This window comes from Erinaceus europaeus, chromosome 14, assembly GCF_950295315.1.
Source record: "Erinaceus europaeus chromosome 14, mEriEur2.1, whole genome shotgun sequence".
NCBI classification, from domain to species: Eukaryota; Metazoa; Chordata; class Mammalia; order Eulipotyphla; family Erinaceidae; genus Erinaceus; species Erinaceus europaeus.
The window spans coordinates 78,466,193-78,481,924 of NC_080175.1; the positions used below are offsets into that span (position 1 = coordinate 78,466,193).

The 15,732-nt window shown below is 43.1% G+C and overlaps 1 protein-coding gene across 4 annotated transcripts in view; it reads right to left on the minus strand.

Annotated features, from left to right (window-relative positions):
- MCF2L2 (MCF.2 cell line derived transforming sequence-like 2) overlaps window positions 1-15,732 on the minus strand; it is a 201,161-nt gene that overhangs the window by 26,615 nt on the left and 158,814 nt on the right. For all 4 annotated transcript variants that reach the window (XR_009544755.1, XM_060172039.1, XM_060172040.1 and 1 more), the window contains exons 19-22: window positions 14,384-14,476; window positions 13,686-13,778; window positions 9,174-9,245; window positions 5,039-5,164 (exon numbers count right to left, since the gene is read on the minus strand). Coding sequence is in view for 3 of the 4 variants with exons in the window: in XM_060172039.1 (XP_060028022.1) it covers window positions 5,039-5,164; window positions 9,174-9,245; window positions 13,686-13,778; window positions 14,384-14,476 (384 nt within the window). In the remaining variant the exon portion in view is untranslated. The remainder of the gene's footprint in view (window positions 1-5,038; window positions 5,165-9,173; window positions 9,246-13,685; window positions 13,779-14,383; window positions 14,477-15,732) is intronic.

Below are 15,732 nucleotides of genomic sequence, written 5' to 3' on the forward strand. Positions count from 1 at the left end.
GTTTTTGTCTCCTAAGAGATCTCCACTCTCTCCTTACTCCTCCCACATCCACAGCTGTTTGCAGGTGTGCAAACTGACCTAGTGCAATTGCCTGACCTTGGTAGGTAATTGATCAAAGGATGTCAATTTAGAGACTAAATACCAGCTACATATCTGCTTCTTGTCTGAGCTAAGCAGGAGGCAACAGGCAGCAGGAATTGTAGTTGTCAGATGTCTTAGGAGAGGGCAGGTGGTTGAATACACAGATACACAAATAAGGAAGCACAGTAGTTAGGGCGAGTCAGTAGGAAGTTTGAGGAAGAGGAAAAGCCACCCATGATGGTGGGGGGGGACCTATTCAAGGATAAAAAGGTAACAAATTTTTTCATAGGAGTGAGAGAGAAAACAGCAGGGGTGTGAGGGGTGTGGAGTCTGAGTTCTCACCTGTCATCCAGGTAAAAGCCCTGCCCTGTCTAGGCAGAGGCCCCAGAGCTGCTGTGGACCCTGAGACTGTTCAGTCCCCAGCTCTGTGAGTCTAGTTTTGTCACTGTTCTTTCAAACATTTTTATCTACCTATTTCAAAAACAGTTTTTATTTGTTTTTGAAGGAATTTTGGTATCTAGGCCTATAAATGTTTCAGAAGTACATTTCTCACCTCTTCAAAAATGGGTTACCATTCCCTCCCTCCCACCAAAGCACCAAGGTTCCACCACCCAAGTGGTGTCCACTTGACAGCCTCCTCCCTTGCAGCTACCCTCTTCACTCCTTTGTTAACCTTCAGTCTTGCAGTCTGAGTCCACAGCTTGTCTTCATGGGACTTTGTCTGGTATCCTTGCTCTGTCTGTTGACCACTCCCATGGATGAAATCATTCATATTTTCAATTCATATAGACCCTTTAATATTTATTACAGGGACACTTTTTTTTAACACCACCAGGGTTACCTCTGGGGCTTGGTGCCAACACTAGGAATCCACCGCTCCTGGTGTTCATTTCCCCCCCCTTCTATCTTATTTTATAGGACAAAGACAAATTGGGGGGGGGAGATAAAGATGAGAGAGAAAAAGAGACACCTATAGACCTGCTTCATCGCTCATGAAGCATCTCCCCTGCAGGAGGGAAGCGGAGGCTCAAACTCAGGTCCTTGCACATGGTAAATGCGTGTGCTCTACCTGATGAAGCACCGCCAGACTTCTGTAGGGCTGGGTTTAAGGTAATGAATTCCAGGCTGGGCAGTGGCACACTCAGTTAAGCACACACATTACCATCCATGAGGTTCTAGGTTTGAGCCCCCACTCCTCACCTGCAGGGGGGATGCTTTACGAATGCATGCACAAACAGTGAAACAGGTCTGCAAGTGTCTCTCTTTCTCTCTGTCTCTTGCCCCCCCCTCTCCATTTCTATCTGTCCTATCAAATGAAAGGATAAAATGGAATGAATTCTTTTAGCTGTTGCTTGTCTGAAAAGGTCTTCATCTCTCCTTCCTGGGATCCACAATGGCTGTTTTCAAGCTGACTGCAATCCCCACAGGGCTTACAGCTTTTCTTTCTCTCACTATAACACAGAGTTGTAATAGAAGCAGTAATGACCTTGCAGCCAGAGCTGGGCAGGCAACAGTAGAGGTAGCTGGGCTGTGGAGGTAGGACTGGCAGGGGCTCAGCTGGACTGGGTCAGGCAAGTGAGATCAGAGGCAGCCTGGGCTCTGGCACAGCAATGACAGGGGCTGGGCTGGAGCGAGTGACAGCAGCAGAAGCAGCCAGCTGGGCCAGGTGGGTAGTAGTGCTGAAGCCTAGTAGTAGTAGCAGTGGCTGGAGTCTGTGGGGAATGAATCTTTATCTTTGATGTGAAAACCTCTGTCCTCACCACCTGCATTCTGGGCTTCTGTCTTTTGTTGTTAGTTTCTTTGAGCTCTAAGCTCATTTCTGTGTGGGTTTTCCAATGTATGTTGTAGTTTCTGCTGTTATAGTGGTGGTGAAAGAAAGAAGAACCTGCTAGGTCTCCACAGCTTTGGGTCTTCTCTGCCATTGTTCTGGCTCTTCCCTAAGCAACGCGATTGATTTTTCCAGTAAGTCTGTCATCGCTGCAAGTCACCTGAGGGGATCACTAGGTCCTCTTGGGATAGATGCACTGCATCTTCTATAGATGGTCTCACATGAACTTTCTCAGCACCACCACACACTCAAGAGGCTCACGGGCATCTCCTACTCAAGGTACATGCATCCTCCAGTGCTTGAGAGGCATGCTGTGCACAGTGTTGATGAAGGGCGCCAGATACACCAATGCCTGCTGGTTGGTAACATGCCATGAGGCACCTTCACCGAGGCCAGCCCACCTCTAAAGGAAACCAGGTGGTGGTGGCATTCTTTGAGCAGGACCAAGGATGACCCTTGACTATCTTTTTCAATCCTATGTATCTTTTCTTTCTTGTTTTAAAATATTTATTTATTTTTCTTTTTGTTGCCCTTGTTGTTTTTATTGCTGTTGTAGTTATTATTGTTGTCGATGCCATTGTTGTTGGATAGGACAGAGCACACAGTCAGTGCCTCCATTCTGATTTCATCCTCACTTTCACAACCACCCTTAGCACAGGTAATGAGAGGCTAAATAAGCAAATAAGCAGAAACAGTCCCTATGTCACTAGGATGATTTATTCAGCCAGAAATATACTATATACTAAAGGAAGTGAAAGCATAAAATACCTGCCCTAGGCTCACAATAACCTTGCAATAAAAATACTTCCTGACTGAGTCATATAAATGTGTTCCAGAAAATAAGAATGGGGTTTTTGTTTTGTTTTTTCTGTTCAACTTTAGAACTTGTTCCTAGAAAAATCAGACTTTAAAAGGACTCTCAATACACATCTATTTTATGCATTGGATTGAATAAGGTAAAGCTTCTTTTCCAAACAGAGAGAAGTAAACCACATCTCAGTATCCCACAGAAGTGAGTACCATGAAGCAGTCTCTTCCTGATGCCGGGGGGGGGGGGGGGGGGGGAGTAAAAGGGTTCTTTGTATTTGGTGTAAAAATCTCTAAAATTCTATAAATAGGTTCTTGCTACTTGAGTGCAAACTAGCTTGAAACTAGTGTAGACCATAATATCTTCACTTTTTAATCATTCCTTTCTGGAGTCATAACTTCCGTATGCGGTGTTATTTATATGCAGAATAATAGCTGGGAGTTTTCTACCCTGTGGAAGTCTTTCAAGACATGCATTTGAGTCAAAGAAATGACTGTCTCTTGGGGATAGCTGACATTTATCTTTTGCTCAAGACAAAAAGAACAGAAAGTAGTCCCTAAATGATTTAACTTAATTCTCCCTTGGCTTTCCTTTTTCAAGGAAGGAAAGATTACCACCAAGAAAATGATCCTGTCTCGCGTGCAGCCTATTCCTAAAAGCCCTCTTGAATCATGCAGAGCACTCTCAGGAGTCCCAGGGGACAGAAGCAGCATCCTGCCCAGATTGGAGCAGACCCAGCGGGGCTGTTTCCGAGATGTTGGCCAGAAGAGTACCAGGAAAAAAACGGCTTTTTTTTTTTTTTTTTTTTTTTTAGTTCTAGTACCAAGGAGATAAGACAGCTTCAGAAGCTGGCTTGCCTGGAATACTAGGGACTGATCCACTCAGAATTAACCTGGAGGCTGGAGTTGAGAGGGTTCAAGCCCCATAAATATCTCTTCTGGTAGCTTTTCCTCACTATTTGGGCTAAGGGATGATCAACATAGGCTCGTTGGAACTCATTTGGGATCTGTGGTGAATGATAATGTTCACTTAGGACCCATTTTCTAAATCCTGACAGAGACAATCTGAGCCTAAAAGGAACAATGTTGGTTTTTTTTTTTTTTCTGATTCTTTCTTTCTTTCTTTCTTTCTTTCTTTCTTTCTTTCTTTCTTTCTTTTGTAATTGGGACATTAATGTTTTACAGTCAACAGTAAATACAACAGTTTGTACATGCATAACATTTCCCAGTTTTCCACATAATAATACAACTCCCACTAAGTCTTTTCCATCATTTTCCAGGACTTGTACTTACTTTTAAATCTTTTTTCAAAGCACTTTATTGAGGGGGGGAGGGATAATGACTTATAAGACATTTGCCACAAGAGTACAATGTCTTCTCTCCCTGTGAAAGATGTCTGCCCCCACCAGCAGCTGAAATTTTGGTCTGCCATCATCCATGTACTGGGTCCTCAATTCCCACCTGAGCCCCACCTAACCCCCCTTAGAGTCAGTCCTTGCTCAGCAGGAATAGACCAAAGCTGGTCTAAATCACACCCTGTGTTTTTCCTTCATTTCTTAAGTCCCGCCTACTGATGTCAAATCTTTTAATAGTGCCATGAGTCAGAAAATCAATTACTCCTCAGCACTTTGTCCTCATAGTAGATATTCTGACCCAGGAGTTTCTGCGTTTTTTTGTTTGTTTATTTTGTTTTGTTTTTCCATGTTGTTTTTCATAGTGTGGTAAGTCTCAACATTCAGGACCCTGAAGAATTCAGCACCAATTTCCTGAAAATGCTGATATTCTTCACAGTATCAGTTTGCTGACTGATTTAGGCTGCTTCCACCAGAATCAGATTCCATTACTTAATCATCCTGTCTTCCTCCCTTCCATCCTCTCTTCCTTCCTTTCTCTTTCTTATTCTTTCCTTCCTTCCTTCCTTCCTTCCTTCCTTCCTTCCTTCCTTCCTTCCTTTTTTTTCTCCTTTGTCACTACAGTTATCACTAGGGCTCAGTATCTGCATGACTCCACTGTTTCTGATAGCCACTCTTTTCTTTCCTTTAGACAGAGTATAGAAGACAATGGGGTGTGTGTGGGAGAGAGAGAGAGAGACAGAGAGACAGAGAGACAGAGAGAACAGCACACTGCAGCACCACTCCATCACTTATGAAGCTTCCCCCCCTACAAGCACTTCCATGTGGCCCAGGGCTTGAACCCAGATCATTCCACATGGTAATGCATGTGCACCTGCTAGTCCCCTATCCTGTCATTCTTCACTCCTTGTTTATAGTGTTATCTCTCCCTTTAGTGTGATATGCTCTATAATGTCATTCTGGAACCTACCGGACATCCAGTGACTGCTGCCAGGTCCACGGCCAACTCACAGGACTTGATCAAATCCTCCATCATGGCAAAAGCTTGCTGTAACTCAGCTGAGAATGCTGAATCACTGTTCCTCTTTGGCCCATTCTGTGAAAATCAAATATCTTGTTGGAAAAAAAAAAAGCAAAAGGCATCCCCCAAGCAAAGAGGGAAAACAAACCCAGAGGCAAAGAGCAAGGGGCCCAGTCAGTCTGAAGTGACTGAGAAGGTGGGTGTGTGAATCTGTTTCCTTGCCCTTAAAGAACCATTTCCTGCTGGTTTAAATGAAAGAGAAATACACACAAGAAATATCACCTGCATGCCTTCTGTACATTGTGCATCCACGAAGAAAGAGGTCCATAAAACCACGGACGCTGTTTTGTCATTCTGTTATACCAGAAACACACTGAGCTAGTTTTTCAAAACATGGGAAAAACCATCCCCTCTACGTATGTTCTTTTCCCTCTTTCTTCTTTACCTCTGGGACCCACTAAAATCTATAACTGAGCATCATATTCCGATATTCAAAGTCGTGTTCCTTTGGGCAACATGACATTTAAAACTCCTATGAAGGCAAAGAACAGTCTGTTGTGTGGAGGTTTTCTAATGATTGTCCTGTAGTGTTTACATTTGCCACTTTGAATTACACTGTCTTCCCTTCTCTCTGCCCTTCTCTCTTCCCATACCCCTTTCTGCATTCCGATTCCACTGAAGACACCAAAGGGGGAAACTGACACAGCTGGCAGCTCCCAATCCTGGAGTGAGATTTCCTCCATTAAATCTGACACTTTCCACAGTCCACTTACTCTGTTTAGACAGAAATCATGAAGTCAATGAAAGTGAGTGCCTGCTGTCCCTCAATGCATCCCTTTCTCATGTATGCTGATCAATAATGAATTAATATTGCCCAGTCAACTTGCCATGACTCATTAGACTTTATGTACTCAAAAGGTGATATCCAGGGGCCAGGTAGTGGTACACCTCATTAAGCACACACTACAATGTGAAAGGATCTATGTTCAAGCCTTTGGTCCCCACCTACAAGGGGAAAACTTCACCAGTGGTGAAGCAAGGCTGCAGATGTGTCTCTGTCTCTCTCCCTCTCTATCTGCCCCTCCCCTCTAAATTTCTCTCTGTCTCTATCCAATAATAAAAATACGATAAAAAATTTTTTTTTAAAAAAAGGTGATATCCATCAGGCATTTTTTTTAGTGAAATGAGAGGAGCTATATTTCACTAGTGGGCAGGAGAACTGAATAATTTCAGAAAGATTCTCTGCCCTGAACAGTGGAACAGCACAGGTCTGAATAGCATTTTATAGCATGGCTACATTTCTATTACAAACAAGCAAGACAAGATGAATTAGCTTTCACAGGGATACAGTCAGGATTAACGTGTTACTTTGACACAAAGCAATTTGGCTCTGGGAGGAGCATGGAAACTTCCTCGGGCTGGAATTGCTTCCCTTGGTGCCGCAGTCAGGCACTTTCTGGCCCCTGTCAATTTCAGAGTGCGAGGGCTGTCACTTACATGGTCTCTCAGATAAGATGTACACAGCCCATAGACATCGTTTTGTGTTGTTTTGCTCTTATTAATAATTTTAGCAAGCTCACTATTAAGCACAACTGACCACTGTTCACATTCGGCATCTGTCAAATATGCTATTTCCCCCAGTGGTTCAGCTATAAATGGAAAAGCAGCAACTGCAAAGTCAAATGACCAATATTCCAGCCTCCACCCCAGTGACACTGGGACGGGTATCACTATTTCAACTTGAAAAGGCTTTTGCTGAGAGCTTCTGTATTTTATCCCCACGTGCTATCTATATGGCATATCTGTTGTTTGGGAAACGCAAACTAAAGGACTTAGGCTTCTTTTTTTTTTTTTGCCCCCAGGGTTACCACTGGGGCTCAGTGCCAGCACTACGAATCCACTGCTCCTGGAGGCTATTTTTCCCATTTTGTTGCCCTTGTTGTTGTTATTACTGTTATTATTGTTATAGCTGTTGTTGTCATTGGATAGGACAGAGAGAAATCGAGAGAGGAGGGGAAAACAGAGAGGAGGAGAGATAGACACCTACAGAGCTGCCTCACCGCTTGGGAAGCGACCCCCCCCCCCCCCCGCAGGTGGGGACCCGGGGGCTCGAACTGTGTTCCTTACTCCAGCCCTTGCGCTTTGCACCATGTGCACTTAACCCACCGCTGCGCTACGGCCCAGCCCCTCTTCTTCTTCTTAATACTCCACTTTCTACAACAAAGAAGAAATGGCTCTTTGCAGCTCCTAAAATGACCCCCATGCCTTTGTCATCTAGGGTACAAAGGATGCACAGGGCTGTGTGTTTCTCTCGTCTCTGCTGACACAGTGCAGACTAGCATCTTCAGATCAGAGACAGGTGTTCTCACTAGACAACCAGCCCTGGCTTCTTCCTTTCTTTATCATAACATGTAAGCTCCAGGTCCTGGTGAAAGACATGAGACTTTCACCTGACTTTACTGGTTCATGTTCTCAGTAAAGGATTAGAAGTTCTTATGCTAGGTGGTAGTACACCTGGTCGAGCACATACATTACCATGTACAAGAACCTGGGTTCTAACCCCCACTCCCCACCTTCAGGGGGGAAGCTTCATGGTGGTGAAGCAGCGCTCTCACTCTCTCTTCCCTTCTCTATCTCCTCCCCTCTCAATTTCTCTCTGTTCTATCAAATATAAGAAAAATAAAATGAAAAACAAGGTGTTGAGTTGTTATTGTCTTGCTGATTTAAAATACTGTAAGATTTTAGGAGTATAGGTGTGTGTGTGTGTGTGTGTGTGTGTGTACACAACTCACTGTTTCCACCATCTTGGTTCCTGTACCATCACTTTAGTGGAACCTCCCATCTAGCTCCCTGCTCCCTCCATACTTTCTCACAGAGGGATACAAGTGTTGAAACCAGTCTTCCTCTTCTTTATACAACACCTAAATTTAACTTTCTGTCAAGTCTCAACTGCTTCTATTCCCTCTCCTTCCGCTAGCCACACCAGGGCCCATGTTTATGCTGTGTAGTGTAGTTCTCAGGAAATTCCTGACCGACATCGTTAAGCCCTCTAACTTGGGTTTGTTCCCTTTGTCCCACACTGTAAAATTACTACCGGAGCCTTGAGCACCTTCTCATTTCGAGAGGTGAATTATCACATACACCCTGGGCAGAGGAGGCATGCAAATGACCGCTTCTGGAGGTGTGTGCCTCCTGCTGCTCTTGTTAATACTAGAATATTCTATAGGAAGCTTTAACCCCATTGGAAAATCACACAAACACCTTCCTTTTCATTGTATATCAATACCATTCCTGCCACCAAAGGTTTATGTCCCTACTTCCACCCGCTAAACTGTAGCTGAAAATCTACCCTCACTCTCCCCACAGGTTTTTTTTTTTTTTTTTTTACTTTGGTGCAATATTATAAACTCAAATTCTGCTTTGTGTTTCCCTTTCTGTTCTTCTTTCTTAACTTTTATGAGTGGGATCATCCCACAAACATCTTCTTAATCTGGTACGGCTACCATTTTCTTCAAGCATAATACCTCTTAATATTTGTTCTCTCTCTCTCTCTCTGGAGAATAGTGTGTGATGTATACAAGTGAGTCACAATATGTACAAAGAAGTAAATACAAATCACTGATAACCCTGGAAATAATAATAATAATAATGCAGGAAGCCATAATAGATTTTATATTTGCACTATCTTTTGTGTATGAATTTTGCCCCGAAAGATAGAGATAAGAGAGAGAAAGAACACTAAAGAGACCACATAGCACTGAAGCTTCCTTCAATGCAGGGGGGCCCAGACTTAAATTTGAGTCATACACATGGAAAAAGGACACTATCCAAATGAGTCATTGTGTATGCATTATATTATCAACCAACTTCATGTTATCATTAAGACATTTTATGCAGAAAAAATACATATATACATATTATCATTTATCCCACCACAAATCCCCACTTCAAAGTGGTTTTTGATTATTTTCCTGACTGTCAGTGACAGGGCACATATTATAAGCCGGGAAAACAGAATTACCGTAATTCCTCCCACCCACAGAGAAACACCATGAGCAATCAGTTCTGTAAAGTGATCCAGTACCTCAGTTGAGTCTCCTTCAAGGTTGCCTGGCACTTTTTCCAAATCTTCAGGAGACTCAGAATCCAGCAGACCCTGCATGATCCCAAAAGTCTTTTTGAAAATCAAAAAAAGCAGAACGCCATCTAGATTTACTGTGCCAACAATCTCCACTGTGCTCTATTAACAAGGCATGTACATGAATATGTCACACAAAGGGGAGGGAGGGATGATGGTAAATTCAGCAAAACCTTCTTTCCACAAACAGAATTGTAGTGGTGGCAGTATTTTATAGCTTCATTTTTCTTGTCCAGTTACATAACATGAACACTTTCTCATGGCATTAATTCATCTTTTCATTGTTATTATTTTTTTATTTCTGCCTTACTGAAGTGTGATGGACATATATAATTATAAGATATTTAAAATATACATCGTGGCAATACATGTGTTCATAGTAAAAGAATTCCTGCCCTCCTGTTAACACATCCTTCACTTCAGATATGTATGTATGTATGTATATATATATTTAAATTTATTTATTGGGGGACTAATGTTTTACAGTCGACAGTAAATGCAATAGTTTATACATGCAGAACATTTCTCAGACTTCAGATATTTATATTAATTTTTTGCAGTGACTACATACAATATGGTATTACAACTGTATCGATATGTATTTTCTTTACACTAGATCTTCAGATCTTCAGATCTTATTCCTCTTATGTCTGTCTATAAGTCTGTACATTTTATCAACTTCTCCCTGCTACTTTTCAAAATATTAGTTTATTAAACTATTTGGCAAGAAGAGTGAATATTGCTCTTATAACATGAGTTAAATTACACAGAAAACCAGCATGACCAGCTATTCTGGAATGTTCTTCTTGCAATGAGCAAAACTTCTAGTAAACAAATAATGCATTACTTTGCAAACAAATGTAACTAGCCAAAATTGAGGCAAAAAAATCTTCCTACATTAAATTTGACACTTTGCATAACTCAATTCGTTTGACAGAAATCATGAACTCTGGGAGTCGGGCTGTACCGCAGCGGGTTAAGCGCAGGTGGCGCAAAGCACAAGGACCGGCATAAGGATCCCGGTTCAAACCCCGGCTCCCCACCTGCAGGGGAGTCGCTTCACAGGCGGTGAAGCAGGTCTGCAGGTGTCTATCTTTCTCTCCTCCTCTCTGTCTTCCCCTCCTCTCTCCATTTCTCTCTGTCCTATCCAACAACGACAACAACAATAATAACTACAACAATAAAACAAGGGCAACAAAAGGGAATAAATAAATAAAATAAATATTAAAAAAAAAGAAATCATGAACTCAATGAAAACAAATTCCTGTTTTCTCTAGATGCATCTATTTCTAGTGTATGTTGATAAGTACTATATTACTATTGTCTAATCAGCTTGCCATGACTCATCAAACATTATGGACTCAAAAAAAACCCCAACTGTGATAGCTGTTAATTTCATATTATCTCTGATAAGACAGTAAAACATCTGATATCTACTTTTCATTCTCTCTCTCTCTCCCTCCATTCTTTCTTCCTTCCTTCCTCCCTCCCTTTCTTTCTTCTTTCCTCTCTTTCTTTCCCCCTTTCTTCCTTCCTCTCTCTCTCTCTCTCTCTCTCTTTCTTTCTTTCCACCAGGGCTATCACTGGAGCTTGGTGCTAACAGTGGAATCTACAACTCCCAGCGGCCATTTTCTGTCTTTCTCATTCTCTTGTTCTCTCTCTCTCTTCTCTCTGTTTTTTTATTCTTTTTTAAATTTCTTTTTATTTTATTTTCCCTTTTGTTGCCCTTGTCGTTTTTTATTGTTGTTGTAGTTATTATTGTTGTTGTTACTGATGTCGTAGTTGGATAGGACAGAGAGAAATGGAGAGAGGAGGGGAAGACAGAGAGGTGGAGAGAAAGACAGACACTTGCAGACCTGCTTCACTGCCTATGAAGCAACTCCCCTGCAGGTGGGGAGCTGGGGGCTTGAACCAAGATCCTTACGAGGGTCCTTGCACTTCGTGCCACGTGTGCTTAATCCGCCCATTGAGCTATCGCCTGACTCACCCTCTTTTATTATTTTTTAAATTTTCTTTATTGGGGAATTAATGTTTTACATTTGGCATCTTTTATTCTTATTTGATAGAACAGAGATAAATTTAGAAGGAAGGGGGAGATGATTGGAAGAGGAAGAGAAAAACAGACACCTGCAAGCCTGTTTCACCACCCGTGAAGCTTCCCCCCCCCCCCGCAGGTGGGGATTAGGGCTCAAACCCTGGTCCTTGGGCATGGTAATGTGTGCACCTAAGTGTGCCACTGCCTGGACCCCCTTTTTTTCTTTTATTTGTAACCATTATGCTGTCTCCCCATTTCAAAAGGTTCATTTTAAAAAAATACCAGAGCACTGCCCAGTTCCATCTTGGGGAGTGGGGTAGGGATTGAACCCAGATCTTTTGAGCCTCAAGCATGAAAGTCTTTTCGTGTAACCATTGTGCTACCGTTGCTCCACTCCCATTTCTAAAGTCCACCTAGCAGTAAAGATGGGACAGTGAGAGGAATCTGAAGGACAAAATTTTTGTGGCAAAGCTGAGAGAGGGCTGCTTCCTGGAGGGCAGATTTTGGGCAATTAGCTCAACCTTCAACTCCCTATTGTCTCCCAGTCCAGAGCTCCAGCACAGTCACATCTATCTGACCATGGAGATTAAATAAATCCACATGGAAAAGTGAACACCAGGGTCTTATTCTTTAAATTATTATTGTTTAAATATTTTATTTATTCAATGGGAGAGATATATACACAGAGAGAAAGACCAGACTACTGCTCAGCCCTGGCTGGGGATTGAACCTGGGACCTCAGAGCCTTGAGAATGAATGTCTTTGGTTTTTCTCCCAGGACCATTTAAAAAAATTTTTTTTAATTTATTATTCATTCCCTTTTGTTGCCCTTGTTTTATTGTTGTAGTTATGATTGATGTCGTTGTTGTTGTATAGGACAGAGAGAAATGGAGAGAGGCGGGAAGACAGAGAGAGGGAGAGAAAGATAGACACCTGTAGACCTGCTTCACCGCCTGTGAACCGACTCCCCTGCAGGTGGGGAGCCGGGGGCTCGAACTGGGATATGTTGGTCCTTGTGCTTTGTGCCACCTGCACTTAACCTGCTGCACTACCGCCCGACTCCCAGGACCATTTTTTAAATTATTATACAGAGACTGTAGTCACTGGAAAGGAATGACTTTTCCCTAAAATATGCATAATATTTTATTTTTTAACCTTATTAGTGACTTAATATTATCTAAGATAATAGGGGTATAATTCTATACCCGAGGTAGTTCTCCCGAGGCTGAAGATATGGGCTGACTGTTATTTCTACAGCTATCTGTCTATATTTATTTATATTAGCTCCTCCCCTTTTTACTATGATGCTGCCTTTTTAAGTCTCTTACACCTATTACGACTTTAGAATGTTATTCCTTTTTTTTTTTTTTCCTCTTCCCTCTCCAGGTCCTGATGGAGTTGGAGTTCAGAGCTCTCTGGTCATCTGCTTATCATTTCTTCCCCTCTGGGAGTATGAACCGAAATCAAAAGTGATGAAGGTTAATTCACAACTGCCACTTGAAGCGGTCCGAACCTTTCCCTTAGTTCACACTGACAGACTCCCTTTCCTCCCCCAACCTGTTTGGGATATCTGGGGGTGTTCCCTAGCAGATGTGCTGGTGACAGAGAGAACTGACAGACAGGCGGATGGACAGACAGGTTCTACACAGCAAGCTTCATCCTGTTACACTGCTCTTGAGAAAGACCCTCAAGCTAAGGGTACAGACAAATGTCCCAAAAGGAGAGGCCAGTTTTGCCACCTCCCTCTCACTGTTTGAACGTTCCCAGAATCATGTCTTTGGGGACAGTCACACTTCTACTCCAGAAGTTCCTTGCCTCAGCTGTAAAACGGAGCAGGTGCTAGCTTACCTTTGGCTGTCTCGCTTAACAGTAGACGCTCAGGCCACCTGACACCTTGGTTGCCACTGATGTGGCTGCATCTCCTGGCCCCGTTTTGTCCTGGGGGCCTCTCAACCCTTAAGCTAGGCTCCTTCAAGATGCCTATCCTGGGCTACATGTTGGACTCACCTGACTCCACAGGCCCTTTTTATTCTGATTGTGTTTTTTTTTTTAAATGTTTATTTATTATATAGAGAAAGAGAATAGAGAAAGACACTTGTAGTGTTACTTCACCACTCATGAAGCTTCCCCTCCTGCAGGTAGGAACCAGGGGGCTTGAACCCTGGCCCTTGTGCATGCTCATGTGTACGCCACCATCTACCCCTCCTTAAAATTTACTTATGGGTGGGAATGAGGGCACCACCCTGGCACATGTGATGCCAGGGATCAAACTCAGAACCTCATACTTGTAAGCCTTGCAAGCTTCTTAGATTTAAAGATCAAAAAAAGCCTGAAGGCTTCTTCCCCTTTGGAAGACAAAGTCCTAATTTTGGGGGGAACTGACAGCTTCCCAGTGGAAAGAAGCACATCTCCACTGCCCTTACCTTCAGCAGCACCTGATATTTCATCAGCCTCTGACTGGGTCCTCTCAGATACTTAAAGAGGGGGAGACTGTGGTCCAACTGGCGCTGACAGACCTTTAAAAGCCAAACAGAAACAACAATATAAAGCAAACAACTTAGACACAGGAGAAACACGGTGACACTCAAGATACAAAAAACAGGCTCTTCAGAGACAGCAGGGAGGGGAGCCAACCAGCTGCATGATGTCACTGAGGTTTGGGTGACATTTTGTCCTGCCAGGGGTGGCAGGGTCACTTCTAGAAGCAAGTACAGTGGAAATCAGCCAGGCTCTTCAAATCCTTCTGAAAAGGAGGCAGCAGGTCCTGGAGCTGGGACATGGGGCTTATTTCAGCCATTTTAATGCTGAAGGATAGCTGGTGGCTTATTGATATCCTTCCAGGGAGCCCCGGAAGTGTGACCTCTGACTCAGTTCCATTTTCCCAGCCTATCCTAGAGAGGACTCTGAGTTGTTTGTTTGTCTCACAGAGACCTAGGGGAGCACTGAAACTCCCAATATATACTTGCAAAATGAAAGAGACTTTTAATAAATTTAAGTCTTAATGCCAGAGTCCTCTACCTCATTCATATTTTTGATTTCTTTGGAGAAATGTGTCCAGAAACACTTAGAAACACTGCCCAGGGAAACCAATCTGCGGGAGACTGTGTGAGCTCCACGTTACCCCAAAGTAGGCGCAGTCTTCACATTCCTGCCAGATTGCTGTGGCTCGGGGCAGATTCTGATGATATCTAAAATACATCTGAAGATCTTCTTTCTGAATGGGAAGAGGTGAGAACAAATCAATCCAGGAGGTAGCATTTTTCAGGAAGTAGACAGGAAAACTACGGCTTATTCATTGAACAAGGCTAAGCATTACTAGGGTGTAAGGAACTGGAGGTCCAGACAAGTAGCCTTAAGTTAGGGGGAGTGTGTGGTGAAGAGGGCCAACCGTATAAACACACATATGAATGAGTGTGACGGACAACGACAGTAGGTAAGCAAGTAAGCAAATTCCTGAAGAAGTTTTTTGTTTTGTTTTGTTTTTTGATCTTTACTCTTTCTCTCCTGATTTTGTTTTATTTTTTTCCACCAGGGTTATTGCTAGGGCTCAGTGCCTACACAATTCCACTGTTTCCAGCTGTTGTTATTTGGTAGATACTAAGAGACAGAGAGCTAGAAAGAGAGAGAGAGAGCTACAGCCCTGCTCTGCCACGCATAAAGCCCCCCTCCCACAGAGGGGCCAGGAACTTAAACCCAAGTCTTTGTGCACAGTAGCATGTGTGGTCTGGTCTACAGTATGAGATCTGGCCCCTTCCCCACGCTTTTTTATACGTTTTTATTATTTTACCAGAACTCTGGCTTATGGTGGTGCTGGTGATTGAACTTGGAACCTTTGGTGCCTTTGGCATGAATGTCTTTTTGCATAACCACTATAGGGACTCTCTAGTCCCCTGTTTTTTTGTTTTTTTTTGTCTCCAGGGTTATTGCTGGGGCTCAGTGCCTGCACTATGAATCCACTGCTCCTGGAGGCTACTTTTCCTATTTTTGTTGCCCTTGTTGTTACCCTTGTTGTCGCTATTATTATTGTTGTCATTGCTGTTATTGTTGTTGGGTAGGACAGAGAGAAATTGAGAGAGGAGGGGAGACAGAAAGGGGGAAAGATAGACACCTGCAGACCTGCTTCACTGCCCGTGAAGTAACCCCCCTGCAGGTGGGGAGCCAGGGGCGCAAACTGGGATCCTTATGCTGGTCGGTGTGCTTTGCGCCACCTGCACTTAACCCACTGCACTATCGCCCGACCCCCTCCCCTACTCTTTTTAAAAATAAATATATATTTTTTTATTTCATGAGAGATAGAGAGGAAAAAAGACAGACAGACAGGCAGACACACTATAAAAGCACTCCAGCACATGTGATGGGGGGGCAGGATGCAACACAGGACTTCACGCTTTTTTTTTTTTTTGCCTCCAAGGTTATTGATGGGGTTTGGTGCCTGCACTATGAATCCACTGCTCCTGGAGGCTGTTTTTT